The sequence below is a fragment of the Orcinus orca genome, chromosome 16, assembly GCF_937001465.1.
Source record: "Orcinus orca chromosome 16, mOrcOrc1.1, whole genome shotgun sequence".
Lineage (NCBI taxonomy): Eukaryota > Metazoa > Chordata > Mammalia > Artiodactyla > Delphinidae > Orcinus > Orcinus orca.
Window position 1 is genome coordinate 5,425,208 of NC_064574.1, and position 18,991 is coordinate 5,444,198.

General features: G+C 52.8%; 1 protein-coding gene across 1 annotated transcript in view; it reads left to right on the plus strand.

Annotated features, from left to right (window-relative positions):
- The first annotated feature begins 6,186 nt into the window (after positions 1 to 6,186).
- The window catches only part of APCDD1L (APC down-regulated 1 like), a 49,695-nt gene continuing 36,890 nt past the window's right edge, over positions 6,187 to 18,991 (plus strand). The window contains exons 1-2 of the mRNA XM_049699178.1: positions 6,187 to 6,235; positions 6,383 to 6,436. Coding sequence (XP_049555135.1) covers positions 6,187 to 6,235; positions 6,383 to 6,436 — 103 coding nt within the window. The remainder of the gene's footprint in view (positions 6,236 to 6,382; positions 6,437 to 18,991) is intronic.

Consider the following 18,991-nt stretch of genomic DNA (forward strand, 5'->3'; position numbering starts at 1 on the left):
TGGAGAAGAAAGTCATACATCCCAGCGTCAGCCAGGCTTGTCCTCATGTGGTCAGATTCCGAGTGACTGTCATTTTTATTCTTTCTACTTTGTATTTTCCAAAAAGTATATCAGGAACAGTGTTCATGTTATAATGGGAGAGAAATAATCAACTTTGTGCCAACCATGAGCAGCCCTGGCATCAATGAGAGATGCTGGCTGGGCTGGGGACCCAGAGATTTCAAAAGAAAACCAACCACAAACTTCCCAGGCAAGCGAGCCTGGTGACACGAGAACAAGTGCTTGCTCTTCACTCAGGAAAGAGTTGAAGCATCTTCCCACTATGCTGGGCTCTGTGGCTACTCATGGGGGAACATATGGCCCAACTTTGGTGAATGAGTACATGTTGAATGCAGGGATTATGATGCATCTCCACAGCATGGGGACCAGCAACCCAAGGGTGGGTTAGTGCATTAGTGAGTTATTACTAACAGATTAATAAATGAGAGGATAAAAGCAACAAACCATTCAGCTTGGGTACCACCCAGAACAACAATCATGACAACTGAAATGGTAGGTCATTCTACACATCAATCCATCCACCCATCCAACTATCCACCCATCCGTCCACCCATCCACCCATCCAACTATCCACCCATCCGTCCACCCATCCACCCATCCATCTATCCATCCATCCATCCATCCACCCATCCACCCACCCATCCACCCACCCATCCACCCATCCATCCATCCATCCATCCATCCATCCACCCATCCATCCATCCACCCATCCATCCACCCATCCACCCACCCATCCACCCATCCATCCATCCATCCATCCATCCACCCATCCATCCATCCATCCACCCACCCATCCATCCATCCATCCATCCATCCATCCATCCACCCATCCATCCATCCACCCATCCACCCACCCATCCATCCACCCATCCATCCATCCATCCACCCATCCACCCACCCACCCATCCATCCACCCATCCATCCATCCATCCATCCATCCATCCACCCATCCATCCATCCACCCACCCACCCACCCACCCATCCACCCATCCATCCTCCCATCCATCCATCCATCCATCCATCCACCCACCCATCCATCCATCCATCCATCCACCCACCCATCCACCTATCCATCCATCCATCCATCCACCCATCCATCCATCCACCCACCCATCCATCCATCCATCCACCCATCCATCCATCCATCCATCCAAAATGTGTTCACTGAACACCTACGTGTCAGGTGCTGGGTTGAGCCCTCCAGTGCCCCCTTCCTCCCCACAATAGCCTGAGGGGGCAAGAAGACTGAGACAGGTGTGAGGGCTGGTGGGAGGAGCTTCTGGGCATCCCAGGGCATTCTCACAATCTGCCTCCCCCAGAGGCAGGTGAACCGGGAGTCATTTTGGTCCCAGGCGGTTAGGGTCAGGCTGAGGAGCAGAACCTTAAGCCCCAGAGCAGGTCTCGTCCAGGCTCCATCTCACACCAGCGGTGTGAGCTCTGACTTCCCTCCAGGGAGTCTCAGGGCCTGAGAAGACTGGATCCTCACCCAGTGCCCACTTGGGCACTGTCTTCTTAACCCTACAGGGTAGCGTGGGCATTATCCCCGTTTTACAGAGGAGGAAACGGAGACAGGGTGAGTTGCAGGGCTGGGACCAGATGAGGCCAGGGAGGCACCCAGGGCTCAGGGTGTAAGGAGGCGCTCGGCTTCAGGCACTCACCCTGCACCTGCAGGGCCTGACGGTGGGCACCCCTTCAGCTTTCGAGCCCTGGTCCCCTCACCCTGGCCGTAACCCTCGTGAGTTGCTAAGTGGTAGCATTGAGATTTGCCATCAAGTCTTCTGACATGACCCAGGGCTCATTCTGTGACAGTTTACTTGATCATTCCTTCATTCATTCAACAAAATGTAGCGAGCCCCCATCACACACAAGGCCTGTGCGAGGCATGGGGGCGGGTGCAGGCAGGGAGAGGCACCAGTGCAATGGGGGCAAGGCCGACACCACGGCAACTACCAGAGGCGACAAATGAGTGTCCATTACCCCGGGACCATGGGCTTATCCCAGAGGACAAGAACAGTTTCCCCATCTGAGACATAGGGGTGGTAGTGAGGGTCTGGTTTACTCTGGGGCCAGCAGATGTGATGCTCTGTAGGCAGGAACGGTCACCAAGCGGGGGTCCAGCCTGCTCTGATCTGCCCCTCACTTCATCCAGAGCAGCCCCCGCCTGCCTTTCCCAGCCAGGGAAGCCGGCCTGGATGTTTATTTGGTTATTAGATAACCAGGCCCAGGCACCACTTCTTTGATCAGACACCCTTGATAACAAGCAGAGGAAACAGACCATTTTATAGCAAGATTTCGTGGGGTGATCTTATCTTCCCGTGGTGTTTTTAACAGGGACAAGGTTGAGGAGGTAGGTGTTTGGTGGAGAGGGAAGAAAGCGGCCCAGTCTGCGAAGCTCTCCCATCGGCCCAGCCCCGGACTTTGATCTGGCGGGAGGGTGGGGTGGGAGATAAACACAGAGCACAGAGGGCCGGCCTCCCACCCACCCTGGACATCTGGCTCATGTCCCTCCCTCACACGGGTTGTGCTTGGCTCCAGCAAAGCCCGCCCTCTGTCCCCACCCCCAGTACCCCCTGCCGCTCTGACCACTTGGGGAGGGCCCCTGCGGTTGACAACTCAGAAAAGCGCACCTCTGGAGGCCAAAACGCGATAATGCCCACGGACATGACTCACGGCCAGCAGAGTCTGGGCTCAGGAAAGAATTGGCTTCTCCCCCAAAAAACCTTATAATTACCACCATTTCCAGTGTTCTCGGGGGATGGTCCTGTAGGTAAGAAAGGGGTCAGGAATTGAGCGAAAACCACCCTTTCTTCAGCAAAATGCGAGGTCTGGACGATACAACTTTTTTGGTTAAAAATAAATATCTATGTTTGAAGCCAAATAAGTTTAGCTTCAGTTCCTTCTCTCTCTTTTGTTCGATCTCCTTGTGACCAGAGGGGAGTCTCGTTCATGATGGATATGTAAGGATATTCACAACAACATTGGAATAGCAGAGGAATTGAAAATGCTATACATTGATCAATGGGAAACTAGCTAAATTAATTCTATTGCATATACACAAGAAAATACCATGAAGAAAGCAAACACACATATAGTCTTTGGTTGAACCATAGACCATTCTAAGTGCTCTACGTTACATATACTATCTCACATAATTTCCCAACAATACTACTACTATCCCACTTTACATATGAGACAAGAAGTTAAGTAACATGCCCAAGATGACACACACACATATATATATATTTTCTATGTCATAATATTGACATTCAGTCCAGTAATCCTCCAGTGTAACAGCTCCTTTACTTTGCTACTTGTTCATTTCCTTTTCTTTTCTTTTTTTTTTTTTTTTGAATAAAATCTGCGCTGAACAGGGAGCTTATCTGCCCTTGTGCTTCTGTTTTCTCACCTGTAAAACCAGGAGAGCGGCACCAGTCGGCCTCGAAGGCCCTTTCCAGCTTCTCCCATCCTCCCAAGCCTCACCCACCGGTAGAGTGTGGCTGGGCAGGCGCGGGTACCACCTGTAACTCTCGATCTCAACAGATGAGTTTAGCTAAGACTTAGGCATCACTTTGCAATAGTGCTTCCCTGTCATGCCTAAGCTTCTTCGAAGAATGGCTGTTATCATAGAATGGGCTTTCTCGTTTAGGATCTTCAGATTCAGAATGAAGCCAAGAGCACGGTCAGACAGGGCATCCTGTGCAGACACAAGAGCATCCCAGACACAAGCAGGGACTCAGGAGTTCTCCCACCTTCCAGCTGTCTGGCCTTGGGACAGTGGCCCAACCTCTCTGAACTCAGTTTCCTCGTTCTGTGAAATGGGGCCAACAATACTTTCTACTTCTCATCAGGTTGTCCGGATATAAAGTATATGCATCTGAAGCACCTGGCCCACACCAAGGTCGAAATAATTATCAGAAATTCCTCTTATTTATAAAGAAGCCAATACAACAATTAATACATGAGCACCAGGCTTTGCGGGGAAGTTCCCATTTCTAATAGCAGTACGATAGGTTCTGAAAGTACTGAATCATAACCCCACCTGAGACATCAATGTCACGCCTCCTCCCCGTGTCAAACCATTAATACTCAAAGCCCCGTCAGCGACCTGGGACAGCAAAATGCCCGCATTCAGGAAGTCCAGAGAGTACAGCCTCAAACACTCACGGACAGAACAGCATGCAGTGTTTAAAACTATCCATAATTGTACATTTTGAAAAATTAAAGGCACATAATTGCCACAAATAATCACAATTATGCAGTTATAAATAACCACCCCGCACAACTCTCCTCCCGCCCATAAGTTACCCCTTTCACAGAAACTTAAGATGCGGCGCGCGTGCGGCCACTGTCTGCCGGGGAGCTGGTACCATCGCGGTTTCGGGGGGGCCACCTCGAGTCTCACGCTGTTCTCAGCAATCCATAGAGACCCGAAAAAAATGTCATTTTCAGGAAGGGAATTGATCGCTTCTCTCACATTTCCATTCGTGTAAGATCACGCTGTGGCCTCATTCCTGCCTCCGGAGAAGAGGAAAGCTAAGGACAGCCCCGGGGGTCCCCAGTCGGGGGTCCTTGGGTTGAAGTTGAAGTTGAAAGGCTCCGGAGGCCCCTGGGAGCCTCACCTGAACTTCTGCAAATGAATCAAAAGATGGGGTGCTGCCTACCAACCCCCAGGGCCAAGCAGCCCACAGATGTGGACGGGTGGGTCTATAAGCCCTTTAGCGGGCAGGTGAACCGCCTGGACGTGCACCCTGGACACGGACCCGTCCCTACGTGCCCAAGTCCTCCCCAAGGCGACAATCTCCATCTCTCTTCTCTTATTCTCTCCCTCTCTTCCTCCCTCTTCTCATTCTCTTATTCCTTCTCCCTTTTCCATTCTCCTTTCTGTCCATCTCTCTCCCCTCAGCCTTACTCCTTTGTCCCCACCTTTCTTTGTGTCTCTCTCTCTGCCCTTTTCTCTCTTCCCCCTCCTCCCTTTTTACTTTCTCCCTCCTTTCTTGGTTCTACCTTCTCTCTCTCTGTCTCCCCCCCCCCCAGGTAAGGACAACACAATGAAAACAGACACCTTGATCTATGCATCTCAGGTCTCCACCCCCACCCCCACACAGCTTTACTTCCGTTCTCCCTGTGGTCTGTGCGCGTAGGAACAATCCACTTACATTTCTCTAATGCAAGTGATTCTCTGTCTCTTCTTCATTCATAAATCCAAGAACTTGGGAGGTCCTCCTTCCCAGATGCTACTCCTGTTCTTCAAGGCTTGCCTGCCACTGGGGAGCTGCCTGGGGAGGCCCAGGGCCTGTGGTCCGGGGTAGGAGGTGACTGGTTTGGGGGCATCCCATCCATTCCCCGCCCCTCTCCTCGCAGCTGCCTTGCCTCTGAGCTGCCACCCTCAGCTGACTCACTCAGATGGGAAATGTGGGGAGGGGAGGAGTTGGGGTGGGGGGAACCGCCCTGGTCTACTCCACACTGTTTGCCCAGATGCTCTTTGGAGCGGAGACGAGCTAATCCCAGAGAGCGGCTGTGGGCTGCGGGGCGCCCCAGGTTGGCCACATTCACTGCGCTCCTGCACTCGCCCGCCTCCAAGTTGACGCAACTTTTCCAAGAGTATCTGTAAGGCCTGAATAGAAGCCTTGGGGGTCTGAGGGCCCAGAGGGCGTACAGGAGCTTCCCCTGACCCCCTCGCCCTTCTAGGAAACGGCCTGGATAGGGGTGCGCTTTGGCTGGGGGAGCGCACCGCACCGTCTGACTTGTCCCGGACAAGAGTTTGAGGGAGGCCTCCCTGCTCACTGCAAAGACCTGGCGGGGAGGCAAGAGCCCGGGCACGGAGGGGGGTCGACTGGGGGTTCTGAATGGCTGGAGGAGCTGCGCCAGAGGGCTGGGCGCGGGCGCGGCAGTGCGCGCAACGCCCGAGGCTGTCTCCACCTCTTCTGGCAGCTTGGACCTATGAGTGCGCGGCTCGACTTACAACCATCAACAGCCCGGGAGGTGAGCGCGTGAGAGCGCCGAGGGGGGCGCAGGACCCTCGCAACTTCCTCGCAGGAGCCTGGCGGGCTCCCGGAGTCCGCTGCCACCGGACAGCCCCGCGCCCACGCCTCCTCTCCCTGGGGGCCGTCCTGCCACCCCGACGGGATGCCCGCAGCCATGCTCCCCTACGCTTGCGTCCTGGTGCTTTTGGGAGGTAGGTGCCACCCTCCCCCCACCGGCGCGCCGCCTGAGGTCGGAAGGGAGGGAGCCGCCGTCTGAAGGTCCTTGGGGCTTCCTGGGGACCGCCGTATGCGCCCGTGAACCAGGCCGGTGATTCTGCGTTTTGCGCTCTCTTCTCCAGCCTCCCCGGCCAGCACCTGCCTCACCTCCAGGCTCTTCCTGGGCCCTGTGTGGGGTAAGCCGGTTCCGGCACCACATGCGCGCCCGCAGCAGGCTGACCTCCAGGCACCAGGAGCTGCTCCGGGCCCTGGGGTGGCTGGGACCTCCAAAAAAATTCAGGAGGATCCCAGGCCCACTGAGACTCCCTCGGCAAGGTACAAGCCCCACGTCACTCAGACCAAGGCTACAGAATCTGGTCTTGCCCACTGAATCCTAGACCTGCTGGGACTCAGAGCTGTGTCCTGCAGCAGAGCCGGGGAAGAAGTTAGGGGAGGGTACAGTGACCCTGGGCCCCTCCCCTAACTTCTGGTGCCCAGCAGGCCTGGGCCGGGGAGGCAAAGGACCACAGGACCCCTGGTAGAGGAGACAAGGGCCATCTCCAGGACTAACTGCTGTCCCGCTGCGTCTTCTTAGGGCCTAGGAATGAACAAAAGTCTGCAAATGCCAGCTGCCCGTGGTGCACCACCATTGGCAAAAATGACAATAATCACCACAGTGTGCCAGGCTCACCCCCGAGCACCCTCGCCTTGTGAAGGGTTAAGAATTCTGGCCCTGGAGTCAGACCACCTGGTTCAAAAGCCCAGATCAGCTTCATATCAACCTGTGTGGCCTTGGGCAGGCATGTCCATCAGCTCTCTTAGACTCAACTTTCTCATCTGTCAAATGGGCTCACCAGATCCTCACCTCTGTCTGGGATTGCTGTGAGGATTTCAAGAAGGAGAGCAGGAGAAGCACCTAGCACCTGCTTCCTGGCCCTGAGGCGTCAGGTCCTGCAGGAAGACACGCTGCGCAGGTACAGCCAAGCACGCTTTACTCCGCTACGGGCAAGGAGCAAAGTCAGGTCTCCCTGCAGGAGCTCTGCAATCAGCCCCGAATTTCTAAGCAAGATATTTGAAGAAGAGACGAACAGGGTCTGAAGGAAAGTGGAGGGAAGGTGTGTTCGCAGTTTGAAGAGCTGCAGATACATCCACCAAAAGGGGACATTTATCTCAGGGCTGGGGTGAGAGGTCACACAGCCGTCCACCGTCATGGAGTCCTCCCTCAGAGCAAAGATAGGCCACGGCAGCCCTGTGCCAGGACAGTAAGGGTGGAAGGAAGGGGGCGAGGAGGGGGTGGCTGAGAAAAAAGTCTGTGTACTTTCCTTCGGGGCACGGAGCTGGGGAGGGGAGAAGGGGGATGCTGTGTCTTCATGTCTCCTCCACCTCCTCCCGGGCTGTTCCTCCCCGTGGGAATGGGACAGTCCAGCGCAGCAGGACAGATTTTACCCCAGGAACCTGCAGTCTTGGTCACCGCGCAGTGCTGTTGTCCTTGGCAAGCCCCGAGCTTCTGTCCTGCCAATAAAATCACTGCAAGTGTAGCCTCGCGGCTCTTCTCCGGAGTCCTGCTGCTTTGCTCCTTGGCGACCTTTCACCGCCGCAAGTCAGACAGATTCCACAGGAGAGAAGCCAAGAGTGCCCGGCGGGCCCAGGCGAGCGCAGGAGTCCGCTGTGGAGCCCGTGATTCAGACCCAGACGCTAGGAAGGGCGCCGGTCCCATGCGGGCTGCCTTCAAAGTTCCTTGCTCTAAGCCAGGAACCATTTTCCACTGAACCCTTTTTCAAAAGTCCTTTTCACCACTGGCTGTATCACCAGGCAAGAGGCTCTTTGTACTTTAGTGAAAGGAAACAGAACCCCGTTAATCCTTCAGATACTTAGATAATTTAGGTGCCTGAGCTGAGGGAAGCCTGAACTTCACGTCTCCAGGTTCAAAAACTTTAGTGTAGGCACACCAACGGCCCCAGCACGGGAACTCACCGTGACACACACACACACACACACACACACACACACACACACCCCAGGGTTTCTCAGCCTCGGCACTGCTAATGTTGTGGTCCAGATCCTTCTCTGCTGGGGGTCGTCCCGTGCACTGGAGGTGGTGTAGCGGCATCCCTGGCCTCCACCCACCACATGCCAGTAGCAACACCTCCCAGTTATGACAACCAAAAGTGTCCCCAAACACTGCCAGATGTCCCCTGGGGGGCCACAGTTGTCCGCAGTGGAGACTCGCTGGTATGGGCAGATCTAATTCAACTGGTAGATTTTGAGATGAATCTGTCAAAATCACCGGGTCAGATGGATTTTGTTATGCTTACTCTGAGCAATCAGGAAATCAAAGACACAGTGGGCCCAAGAAAAACAACACAATCTAGGTAGTTTCTAATTTGGATGTTGGTTTTTCCCATTTGTCCTCTCTCCCTCTTGTCTCTGAAAGTGTCCTCCCTGGGGATAACAGGAGCTAGGCTGTGGGTAAGCGTGGTTAGTTACCCGCTGGAGCAAACCCTCCTCAAAACCCTGCAACGCCAGATGTGTCTTGTGCCAGTGCAGTGGCTTCCAGCTTTGGTTCACTCCCCAGCAACCTCTGGCGTTTAAAAATCTCCTTCCTCAACAATTTATGCTGGAGGGGAAAAATGAAAAACCACAGCTTCTTTTTTTCCTCTCATTTGTTTTTTTTTTTTTTCTAATCTCAGTCCTGCTTTTATCTCTAGCCATATACTTTGCAGTGGCAAGTTATCCCTTAGAGACAGATTAACTAGAAAAAGAATCACGGGCCATTCCATAATAAATTAGTTGTTGATATGGGGGCTCTGTTTCAAAACCAAAGTAAAAACTGGGGAGAAAATTAACTTAAGTACACTCGTCTGAAAAACCAAAGGTGGAAAGAGATCGGTAGTTGTATTCGTTATTTAAAACAAAGAAGAATTTTGAACAGAATCGGCCCCTTGCCGCTTTGCGTGGCTCGTGTTGTAGACAGATCGTCATGGCCGGCTGTTTCACTCATGTTCTGACCGAGGCTGGGATCTCCAAATTCAAATCAACCAACTCAAGGCTAATAGCGCAGCTTCCTTGATTTCCAAACCATCTGGATGGCAAGCTAGTAAGAAGTTCCATTGAAGAAGTCTTTGGGAAATGCATTGCAAGTTCACTATGTTCATGGAAACTGTAAGCCAGAATGAGCCCCTGGTAAGACTTCCAGGATAAGAGTGCTTCACTGCCAAAGTCAGTCTCTGAACTTGAGGGCATCTGAGCTGAGCTGGGGGGACTCTAGGGAAGGAACTGAATTCTGAAGTTGGCGCCGGAGGTGGCCATGAGTTGTGACCAGGGGTGGTGGTGTGACTGTTCCTCAAACCAGAATGGCTTTCAGAAGCCCTTTGTGCAAAGCCCGCCCCCGACCCTGGAGCTGGGAGTGCAGGTGTCACGGTGAACAGGATGTCCCAGAGAATGTCAGGCCTCCCAGAGGGAAGGGCAACCAGTCCATTGGGCATGGGGACACTGGGGAGGCAGGGCTGGTGCCCGCGCAGGACCTCTACCTGTGCGACGGGAGGTTGCCTGGTCTCAGCTGAATCTAACACGTGTCTTAGAATCTATCACGTGTCTCTCTCTGTGCTACGGAGAGCTTGAGAGCAGCGTCTTGGGAACTGGACAGACCTGGGTCCCATTTTAGCTTTGTCACCTATGTCCCCATCAGTGAGTTGAGAATGGTGATAGCTGCACCCTCAAGGGATGATCGAAGGGTTAAATGAGACGTCGTGTGGTCAGCACTGGACACCAAGAGCCTTGTGAACCCTCCCTGCTGTTAGTGTTGAGAGCTGGAGCCTGCACTCGACTCTCCAGACCCGGAGAAGAGAGAGGCAGGTCAGGGCTCTCAGCCAGGCGCCAGTTCAACTTGAGCTTGGGTGCGTCCCTTCCTGGCCATCTCCTTTTGGTGGGTGCTGTCTTTTCTTCCCACTCTGATGTTCCGTGTGTCCTCAAGAACACCGTGGCTAGTCTAATGATACCGACAACAGCAACAAAATTAGCAACTGTTCCTGTTCAGCGAACCAGGGTCAGCCCTCCTTGTATACCATCTCCTATAACCCTCCTCCAGCCCCAGCTGCCAGCCTCAGTTTCCTGACCTGTGAAATGGGAAGGGTGGCCGCCCTCACTGCTGGGGTCGGACCTGTCTAGCAGAGAGGGGCCCAGGTGAGTTTCCGATCAGAGACTGCGTTTGGGGTCCTTGATGTGTACGCGCCACTCACTGGGGGAAGACGATGAGGACCGAGAAACAAATGGGGCAGCTCCTGCCCTTGTCGAAGTCGGAGTCAAGCAGACAATGAAATCTCCAGCTAGCAAGTAATAACGATATGAGAGTGACTATACAGAGCAGGTCCGCGGCATCTAGCCTGGATTGGGAGGTTAAGGAAGGCCTCCCTGAAAAGGTGAAATAGCTGAAACTTGAAAAAAAGAGGGCGGTTTAACTAGAGGAGACAGAAGAGTAGGTTCACCCCGGGAGAGGAGGTAGCATGTGCAAAGGCCCGGCTGCAGAAGAAAAGAGCAGTGTGTTCAGGGACCAGAGAGAAGGCCGGTGAGGCTGGTGAGGAGGGAGTGAAGGTGCAGGGGGTGGACGAGGTCAGAGGTTAGCAGGGGCTGAACCGTCGAGGGCCATGGGGAAGGAGTCAGACATTATGTCAAGGGCAATGGAGGGTCCCCTGAAGGGCTCTCAGGAGGGTGCGGAGGGGCAGGGGATGCCTCTAGAAGTCGTGAGCTCCCCACCACTGGAGGCATCCTAGAGCGAACGGGACGATGGTGGCTAGCACTGACTAGGGAGTTGCCTGGATTTGCTTCTAGCCCCGAAAGTCTCTGATTCTAAGGAGTCCCACCAACCTCCTAGTACAGGACATGGGCTTTCAACTGTCATTTTGGCCCCCCATAGACCCCCCTCAAAATTTAGTGCCCAGTAAGGATACTGGTAATGGTGATAGGCTACACTCACCAGCATTCAAGGTGTCCAACCATCCCGGGCTCAGTGCCGCCCCTACTTCAGCCCTTGAGGCAGGCTCTGCCCTGGTCCCCGTCTTACAGCATCCCCGGGAGGAGAAGCAGGGTGGGCCGCACAGCCTCTCCCCAGACACCTCCTCTAGGTCATTACTCTGGCCCACTTTCCCTGCTCTCTTCTCCTCACTACCACCATTAGCATCTAATCGAGGCAACCAGCCACCCTCAGGGGCATTTTGCGATTTAAAACACTCATATTCTATCAAGATGTAGGAGGTAAGAAAGTCCACCAACTAGAGTCACTTATGTTTTATGGGACTCAGTCCCAGCCAGAGCCTCCACCCAGCTCAGCCGTGTTCACACCCCAGCCTCCTCCCCTGAGCCCCTGCCAATGCTCCTTGGTCCCCGTGTGACCCTCATCCCCACACACTTCACAGGCAAGCTTTCTTCCTCCGCAGAGAAGATGTCACCAGCCACCTTCTGTGACCAGGACACAGTCACTGTGTCACCCTGTCCATCAAGCCACACCCCTTTCCACCACAGTCTCCACACACACACGTCCTGTTCCTCCTGCTTAGAACACTGTTCCCTGCCCCTAGCCTCCCCTTCCCCTGCAGATTTGGGTATAAATTCCTAGCCGTGGAATTGCTGCAGCAAAATGTATGGGTTAAGCTCCTCTACCAGCCTTCCTTCCGAACGGGTTGCACAGTCAACACCCCCCATGGATGGCCTATGAGAGCCCCCATTTCCCACATCCTTGCCAACCCTGGTCATTATCGTTCTTTAAAAATCTCACCAGTGGCAATGCTTGGTTGTTTAGACTTGCATTCCTTTAATTATGAGCAAAGAGGAACGTCTTATCTGCCCCTTTCATTGATTCTCCTGTGAGATGTCTGGTCGTATCCTTTGCCCATTTGTATATCAGACTTTAAAGAAATCTCTTCTACTTTTTGACTCGTTAGTGCTCTTTCTGTAGAGAGGAGCTGTCTCCCGGATATGTTGCCGTTTCTCCCAGCTTGCTGCTTGTCCATCGAAGCTTCCTAAAAGAGAATTTACTCATCGTTCCTCGTTTCTTTCATGTTTACTCCATTGAAACGTGCAGAGGCACATGGGTTTTAATCTAAATGTGCATTTTTTTACCCAGGAGGAGAATAGATGGCCAGATATTCTTACCATAAATGACCATATATGGGGTCTGTGTGTGAGAGAGAAACTGACTTTCCTCGGAGGGAGAGACACAGCCCAAGCGCGGTGCTAAGCACGTCGTCAGCGAGACCCCGTTTGATTCTTGCAACCTCCTATGCCACGGGCACCATTTTACAGAAGACGAAAGCAAGACCACACACCCAAGGTCATCCAGCCAGCTAGCCCAGGGGCTGAGATCTGTGGGCCCTCCTGGGGCAGTTCAGCTCGAAGTTCAGGCGAGGACCTCCCTGCCCTGCTGCCGGTTTGAAAGAACCAGGGTTTAGAGCCAAGTCTGGGCACCGGGAGATACACGCGCTCTGAGGCATCTGGGCTGGTGGTTTACATAACACGACTTAATGGGGAAGATTGCAGCGCAGAGACCACAGGCATGCTAACAAGAGCAGCGTTTTAAATCCCCAATTAAATGTTAATCTGAGAGTTGTTGGAGAGGGAAGGCTCCTAATGGTCCATCTGCAGAGACCGCAGAGCTGGCTGGGCTCTGGAATTCAACTTCCCACGTTCAAATTCCAGCTGCTCCACCGACTGCAAATTACTTAATCCGTCCGTGCCTCAGTTTCCTCCCTTGTGAAACAACGTCTACCCCAAGGGGTTGCTGTGAGAAATAGGTGTTACTGTCCACGTGAAAAGTTTAGCACAGTGCTAGGCACACAACAAGGGCTTGGTGATGTCACTCACATCATTATTTTCTTCTATTTTTTTAAATTATTTATTTATTTTTGGCTGCGTTGGGTCTTCGTTGCTGTGAGCGAGCTTTCTCTAGTTGCGGCGAGCAGGGGCTACTCTTCATTGCGGTGCACAGGCTTCTCATTGCAGCAGCTTCTCTGGTTGCAGAGCACGGGCTCTAGGCGCACGGGCTTCAGTAGTTGCGGCACGTGGGCTCAGTAGTTGTGGCTCACGAGCTCTAGAGAGCAGGCTCAGTAGTTGTCGCTCACAGGCTTAGCTGCTCTGCGGCACGTGGCATCTTCCCGGACCAGGGCTCGAACCCGTGTCCCCTGCATTGGCAGGCAGATTCTTAACCATTGCGCCACCAGGGAAGTCCCACTCACGTCATTATTAAGGTGACAGGACACTGCCCTGCAGGGTTCAATCTTGGGATTATCCTATACTACCCTTCTTAGGGGTGGCTGCAAGGCATTCTGGGACATCAGGAGTGTGGCTGGAGAGGAAGGGTCAGAAAGGGTGGTGACACAGTCAGAGGAGGATGGGGGTGCAGAGTAAGAAAAGGGAGTCAGAAGCCCAAGTCCCTGCTTCCAAAGGCGTGCAGGAGCTTGGGTTGCCTTTGTCTGGTAATGTATCCAAAGTGCCCATCTGGTGGGTGGGTCAGTGTCATGCATTTCAGGAAGTCTGTATTTGTGTCCTAAGGCTACTGTATAAGGTACCACAAACTAGGTGCCTTAAAACGACAGAAACGTACTGTCTCACAGTTCCGGAAGTCTGAAATCCAGGTGTCAACGGGCCATGCTTTCTCTGAAACCTGTAGAGGAAAATCCCTCCTTGCCTCTCGTAGCTTCTAGGGTTTGCTGACAGTCCTTGGCTTTCCTTAAATGCATCACCCAGTCTCTGCCCTGTTGTCCCATGGCTATTTTCTCCTCTTCTTATAAGGAGACCAGGCATCTTGGATTAGGGCCCGTTCTACCCCAATATGATCTCATCTTAACTCTTTATATCTGTAACATTCCTATTTCTAAAAAAAAAAGAAAAAAAGAAAAAGGTCACATTCTAAGGTACTGGGGTTAGGACTTGAACATGTCTTTTTGGAGGATGCACTTGAACCCATAACACCTACTGTTGTGTCTGAAGGGCCCACTCTGCTGGGTGGGATGGCGCTAGGTGTTTCTGGGAAGAGGAGATTCGAGAAGTTATGGGATCAGCCTGTAATTGAGAGGTGAGTGGGTCAGGACCAAGCCATACCCAGGGACCTGGGAGGGAAGGGAGGCCAGGAAACCAGAAACTAAATACTCACCATTAGGCAATGACTTAAATAAAATTTGAGGGAATTATGGACCCACATAAAAACTATATATCTAAAAAACATTGAATGATGGGAAGATATTTTGGGCATAATGTTAGAATAGAAACCCAGCATATGTGCATTTGATCTCAGTTATGTGTTCATGGTGGAGGGGGGCATCCTTATCTTTTAAAATACAGACAAAATCATATGAAATGGGTGGTTATTTCTGAGAGGTGGGATTATGGGTGATTTCTCCCTTTGTCTTTTTATGTTTTTTTCTGTACTTCCTATGGGATTCATTCCATCTGGGGCTGGGGAGTCCAAGGAAAGGGGCTGAGTTTGCCCCCAAATCTCCCAGATTTGCACTTCCGCGCATTTGCTAGGATCTCGGCAGGAGAGGTCGGTTAGAGAAATGACGGAGGCTGAGGCCTGTGAAACCTGACCTGGCCGCAGGGCGGGGTCCTGGTATCAGAAGTGGGGTCAGCCCCAGCGGCACCATCTCTCCTGGGCAGTAGACATGCCCTTAGGCGGGCTGGTGTTCCTGGGCGCTGATGTGAGGAACAGCAGTGTCCCAACCATTCAGGTATTTAGACAGGAACTTGTACCCTCCTTGCTGCCAGGAGAGGGGGATGCCAAGGTGGCCTGTGTCCAGTCAAGTAGACAGGACTTCAGAAGAGGGAACTGGAGTCCTCCTAGGGTGGCTGAGGCCAGATCATAGCTATGGATGGCTCCGTACCATCAAGAGCCGGCATGCACTGGGCACCTTTTTTTTTCAGCACTGTGGGAGCATTATGTTATTTCTTCCCGATCGCCTTGTGATTCGGGCACTGCACTTGTCACCATTTCACACCTGAGGAGATGGAGGCCACTGGACTAGGGTGCTTCTCAAGGGGCAGAGGCTGGAAAGACTGCAGCCTGGTGGGCTCTTAGTTGCTCAGGGGCCATCCACAGCATGGAGGTCCCAGCCCCAGTTAGCCCAGAACTCGCGGCTCTCTGGTGGCCCTAAGGTACTGACAGTCTCTCCACACAGTGAGCCCAGGGCCAGGAGACCCACCACCCATCACCCAGGGGAAGCAGGGAGGGTGGAGTCCAATGCCAGGGAGATTCATTGGGCTACTTGTTGGTCCCATGAAGTGGGACCAAAGTGGAGCCTTTGCCCCCCAACTGCTTCACAAGTCCTCTTCTGCTTGAAGCCAAACTGCGGTGGACAGGTGCTGGGTTTGCCTGCCTAGGTTCCATGCTCCCTTTTTCTGCCAACAGCAAAGTTTCCCTTACTGGCTATAATCCTGGAGGACTTGTTAATCAAAGTGCCTCCCCTCCACCTGGGGCATGAGTCTCAGGCCGGGCAAATAGCTATCCCCAGAGCTTAATGTACGTTACAATATTTGAGCTGCCCTTCTCAAGGCTCAATAGTAAATTATACACAAAAAAAGGGAAGCGAAGCAATAGCTCACACCCAACCAATCTTTCCCCAAAATATGCATAAAAACAAAGCACAAGACATAGATGTGTTTAGTTTGGAATGACCAGTGGCCACAGCAAAGCGAAATTATTTGTTCTTTGAAATGTACAATTAGAGTTGTTTTAACATGTGTTTTTGGTGGCTGGGTGTGGGTTTCTAGATAGTTTGAAGCTGAAGTCTACTGTTTGGCCCATCAGCTTTAACCCAGTTCTGATGGGCTCCACTTTCCTTAACAGCCAACCACGGGTACTGAAATGAAAACCAACTTGCCAGGGGGTGAGACTGCCTGGGCTTTTACGACTGATGTTTGGACTTATTTTTTCTGCCACAGTTTCGCAATACTTTTGCATTTCATCTGCCTTTTGCAGGGGAGGTCAACTTAAAGTAACCATTGAAATCTCAGAAAAGGTAATAACCTTGTGATCGAGCGACTGGCTGCATTTTCCTGTAAACCCCACCCCAAGCTTTCAGCGACTGTAAAATGCCTGTTTGGGGCAATTCCAAGATGTATCCATTTCTGCCATTGAGGGTGACTAGGGGCAGCCTGACTTCCTAAAAAGTCAGATTTCCAGGTTACGTGTAAAGAACTAAGCCCAGTCCCATTCCGGGCATCCATTACTGCTGTGGACAGGGGCCCAGGGAACAGAGGTTAGGGTCCTGAGCTTCCAGAATCCTGTAAGGGCTTCAGCAGAACATGGAATCACTTGGAATTTGCGTATTCGTCGCCAGAGAGCTTCTCAGAGTGTTTGAGGCCAGAGCTGCTGGAGTTCATTATTAAGAGGGTGAAACATATTCCCTGTCTACACAGATAATTTGCTCAGAAAGTTCTTTCCTTCTTTTTTTTTTATCCCACTTAAGTATTAATACAAAGACAAACTTCTCTCTCCTCCAAATTCTGATTTAGAAGAACTAAATGAATGAGCGTGCACTGACTATGTTTTTACATAACTTCCTATCATTTCAACTCAACGATGGAAATACTTCTTCATTCCAGTGTTCTTCAAGGGGCGTTCGGTGGGTGCCAACAATGTGCCAGGCACTGTTCCCCATCCTGGGGACACAGTAAGGAACAAAAGGGGCCTGGCATGGCCCTCGTGGGGCTGGCATCTAATCGGGCAGTGGGGTTGGGGGAGCACAGACAATAAATAAGAAAACAAACAAATAAATGATATGAAAAGAAGAAAAGATAGCGACTGGGAAGGTGGGGTTGCCAGATGAGGTGTCCCTGGAAGGCCCCTCCAAGGAGGTGACACTGAAGCTCGCTCCTAAAAGATGAAAAGGAGCAGCGGCGTGACGATCGGGACGAAAGGAACCTGAGTAGGGGCACAGCAGGTGCAGAGACCCTAAGACAGGAGGCAGTTTGGCCTGTGTAAGAAACTGAAGGGAAATCAGAATGTCTGGGGCCGGAGAGAGCGATGGAGAGTCAGAGAGGTGGGCAGGCCAGCTCACGGGGCGCCTGAAGACCTCGGGGGAGGCTGTGGTCAAGTTGAAGGGCTTTGGGAAGCCAGGGGCAGGTTTGGGGGTTCAAAAGGCTCTCTGGCTGCCGAGTGGAGGACGGGAGGCAGTAGTGAAGGCTGGGGTGCACTGGTGGAGATGGGGAGAGGTGGGACTATTTCCAGGTATGCGTGGAGGCAGGAGGGTCAGGACCTGTCCATGGACTGGACGTGGGCGCTGCAGGAGTTTCCTGAGGCTGTCACACAAAATACCACAAACTAGGGGCTCAAAACAACAGAAATCTATTCTTTCACAGTTCTGGAGGCCAGAAGTCCAAAGTCAGTATATCGGCAGAGCCATGCTCCCTCTGAAGGCTTAGGGGAGCCTCCTTCCTGCCCCTTCCAGTTTTTGGCAGCTCCCGCTGTCCTTGGCTTGTGGCCGCATCCCTCCGGTCTCTGCCCCATCTGTACAGCATTCTTCCCTGTGTCTTCCGTGTCTGTGTCCAAATTTCTCTCTTCTTCTAAGGACACCAGTCACTGGATCTGGGCCCACCCTCAGCCAGGATGACCTCATTAATCGCTTCTGGGAAAACCCGATTTCCAATACCACATTCACAGATACTGGGTGTTAGGACTTGATTGTATCTTTCGAGGAGGACACAATTCAACCCAGAACGGGTTAAAGAGATGACTCCTGGATGTGTGGTCTGATATGAGATGAGATGGAGGGACCTGGGGAGGGGGATGGAGACTGTGGTGGTCGGGGCACCAGGTACTGTTGCAGGGTTGTTCACTCTACAAGAAGGAAGTGCTGTCTGTGCTCCACAAGGCTGGGTAAGAGGTGGACAGCTGGACAAGGGCACATAGCGGTGGCCTCCAGCCTGGCCCAGAGCTCGGGCTCCATCCTGAGACCAGTGGGGAGCTTGGAGTCCAGCCCAGGAAGGACACACCCGGATCCACGTCATACCAATCTCCCTTTGACAGCCATCTTTAGTTAAAAGCTAAAATATTAGATTTTTTAAAAAAAATCTTTGCATGAGATGGAAATGCCTGGTCCAAAGTAGGCACACACACAGAATATTTGTGGAAAGAATGAATGGGAGAACGGAGCCTGTCGGTGATGTGAAGCCAAGGGAGTCGAGAAGGCTTAACTCTGTCTGAGACCAGAGAAAGGAGGTCGAAGATCCCAGAGGAGAGAGGGGATGGAGCTTGGAGGAGGAGCTAGAGAGGGGGGTCTGGGCCAGGGGAAGGGGGGCTCTGGAGCGCGGGAGGACCCCACAGTCCCAGGTCACATGCTCTGAGGATGTGGGTACTCGCTGTCTCGGGGATGGGGGTGGGAGCAGGGCTGTCACCCCGGAGCGGGAGAGGTTGGGGCCAGGCCAGTGAAGGCTCGTCAGGGCCACCAGGGGGAGGGAATAGAGCTGATTAAGAAGGAGCCACGGGCGTGTCCAGGGGCGTGTATTCCCCGCGCACGTCTGGGTCTTTTCTCCAGCAGCTCTTGGGGTCAGTGAAGGTGGATCCAGCAGCTGAGCCTTAAGAAAGCAAATGGCCGACGTCATGGCTGCTAGAAGGCAGGCAGCACAGGAGCTGGGGAAAGCAGAGGGCGCTGGCTGATGTGGGAGGAAATCTCTCTTAGCGACGGCAGGCATGGCCAGGGCTGTGGCCTGTGAAGGGGTCTCTCCCGATACCCATCCTCCCTCCTCTCTGTTCTAGAACCCTCATT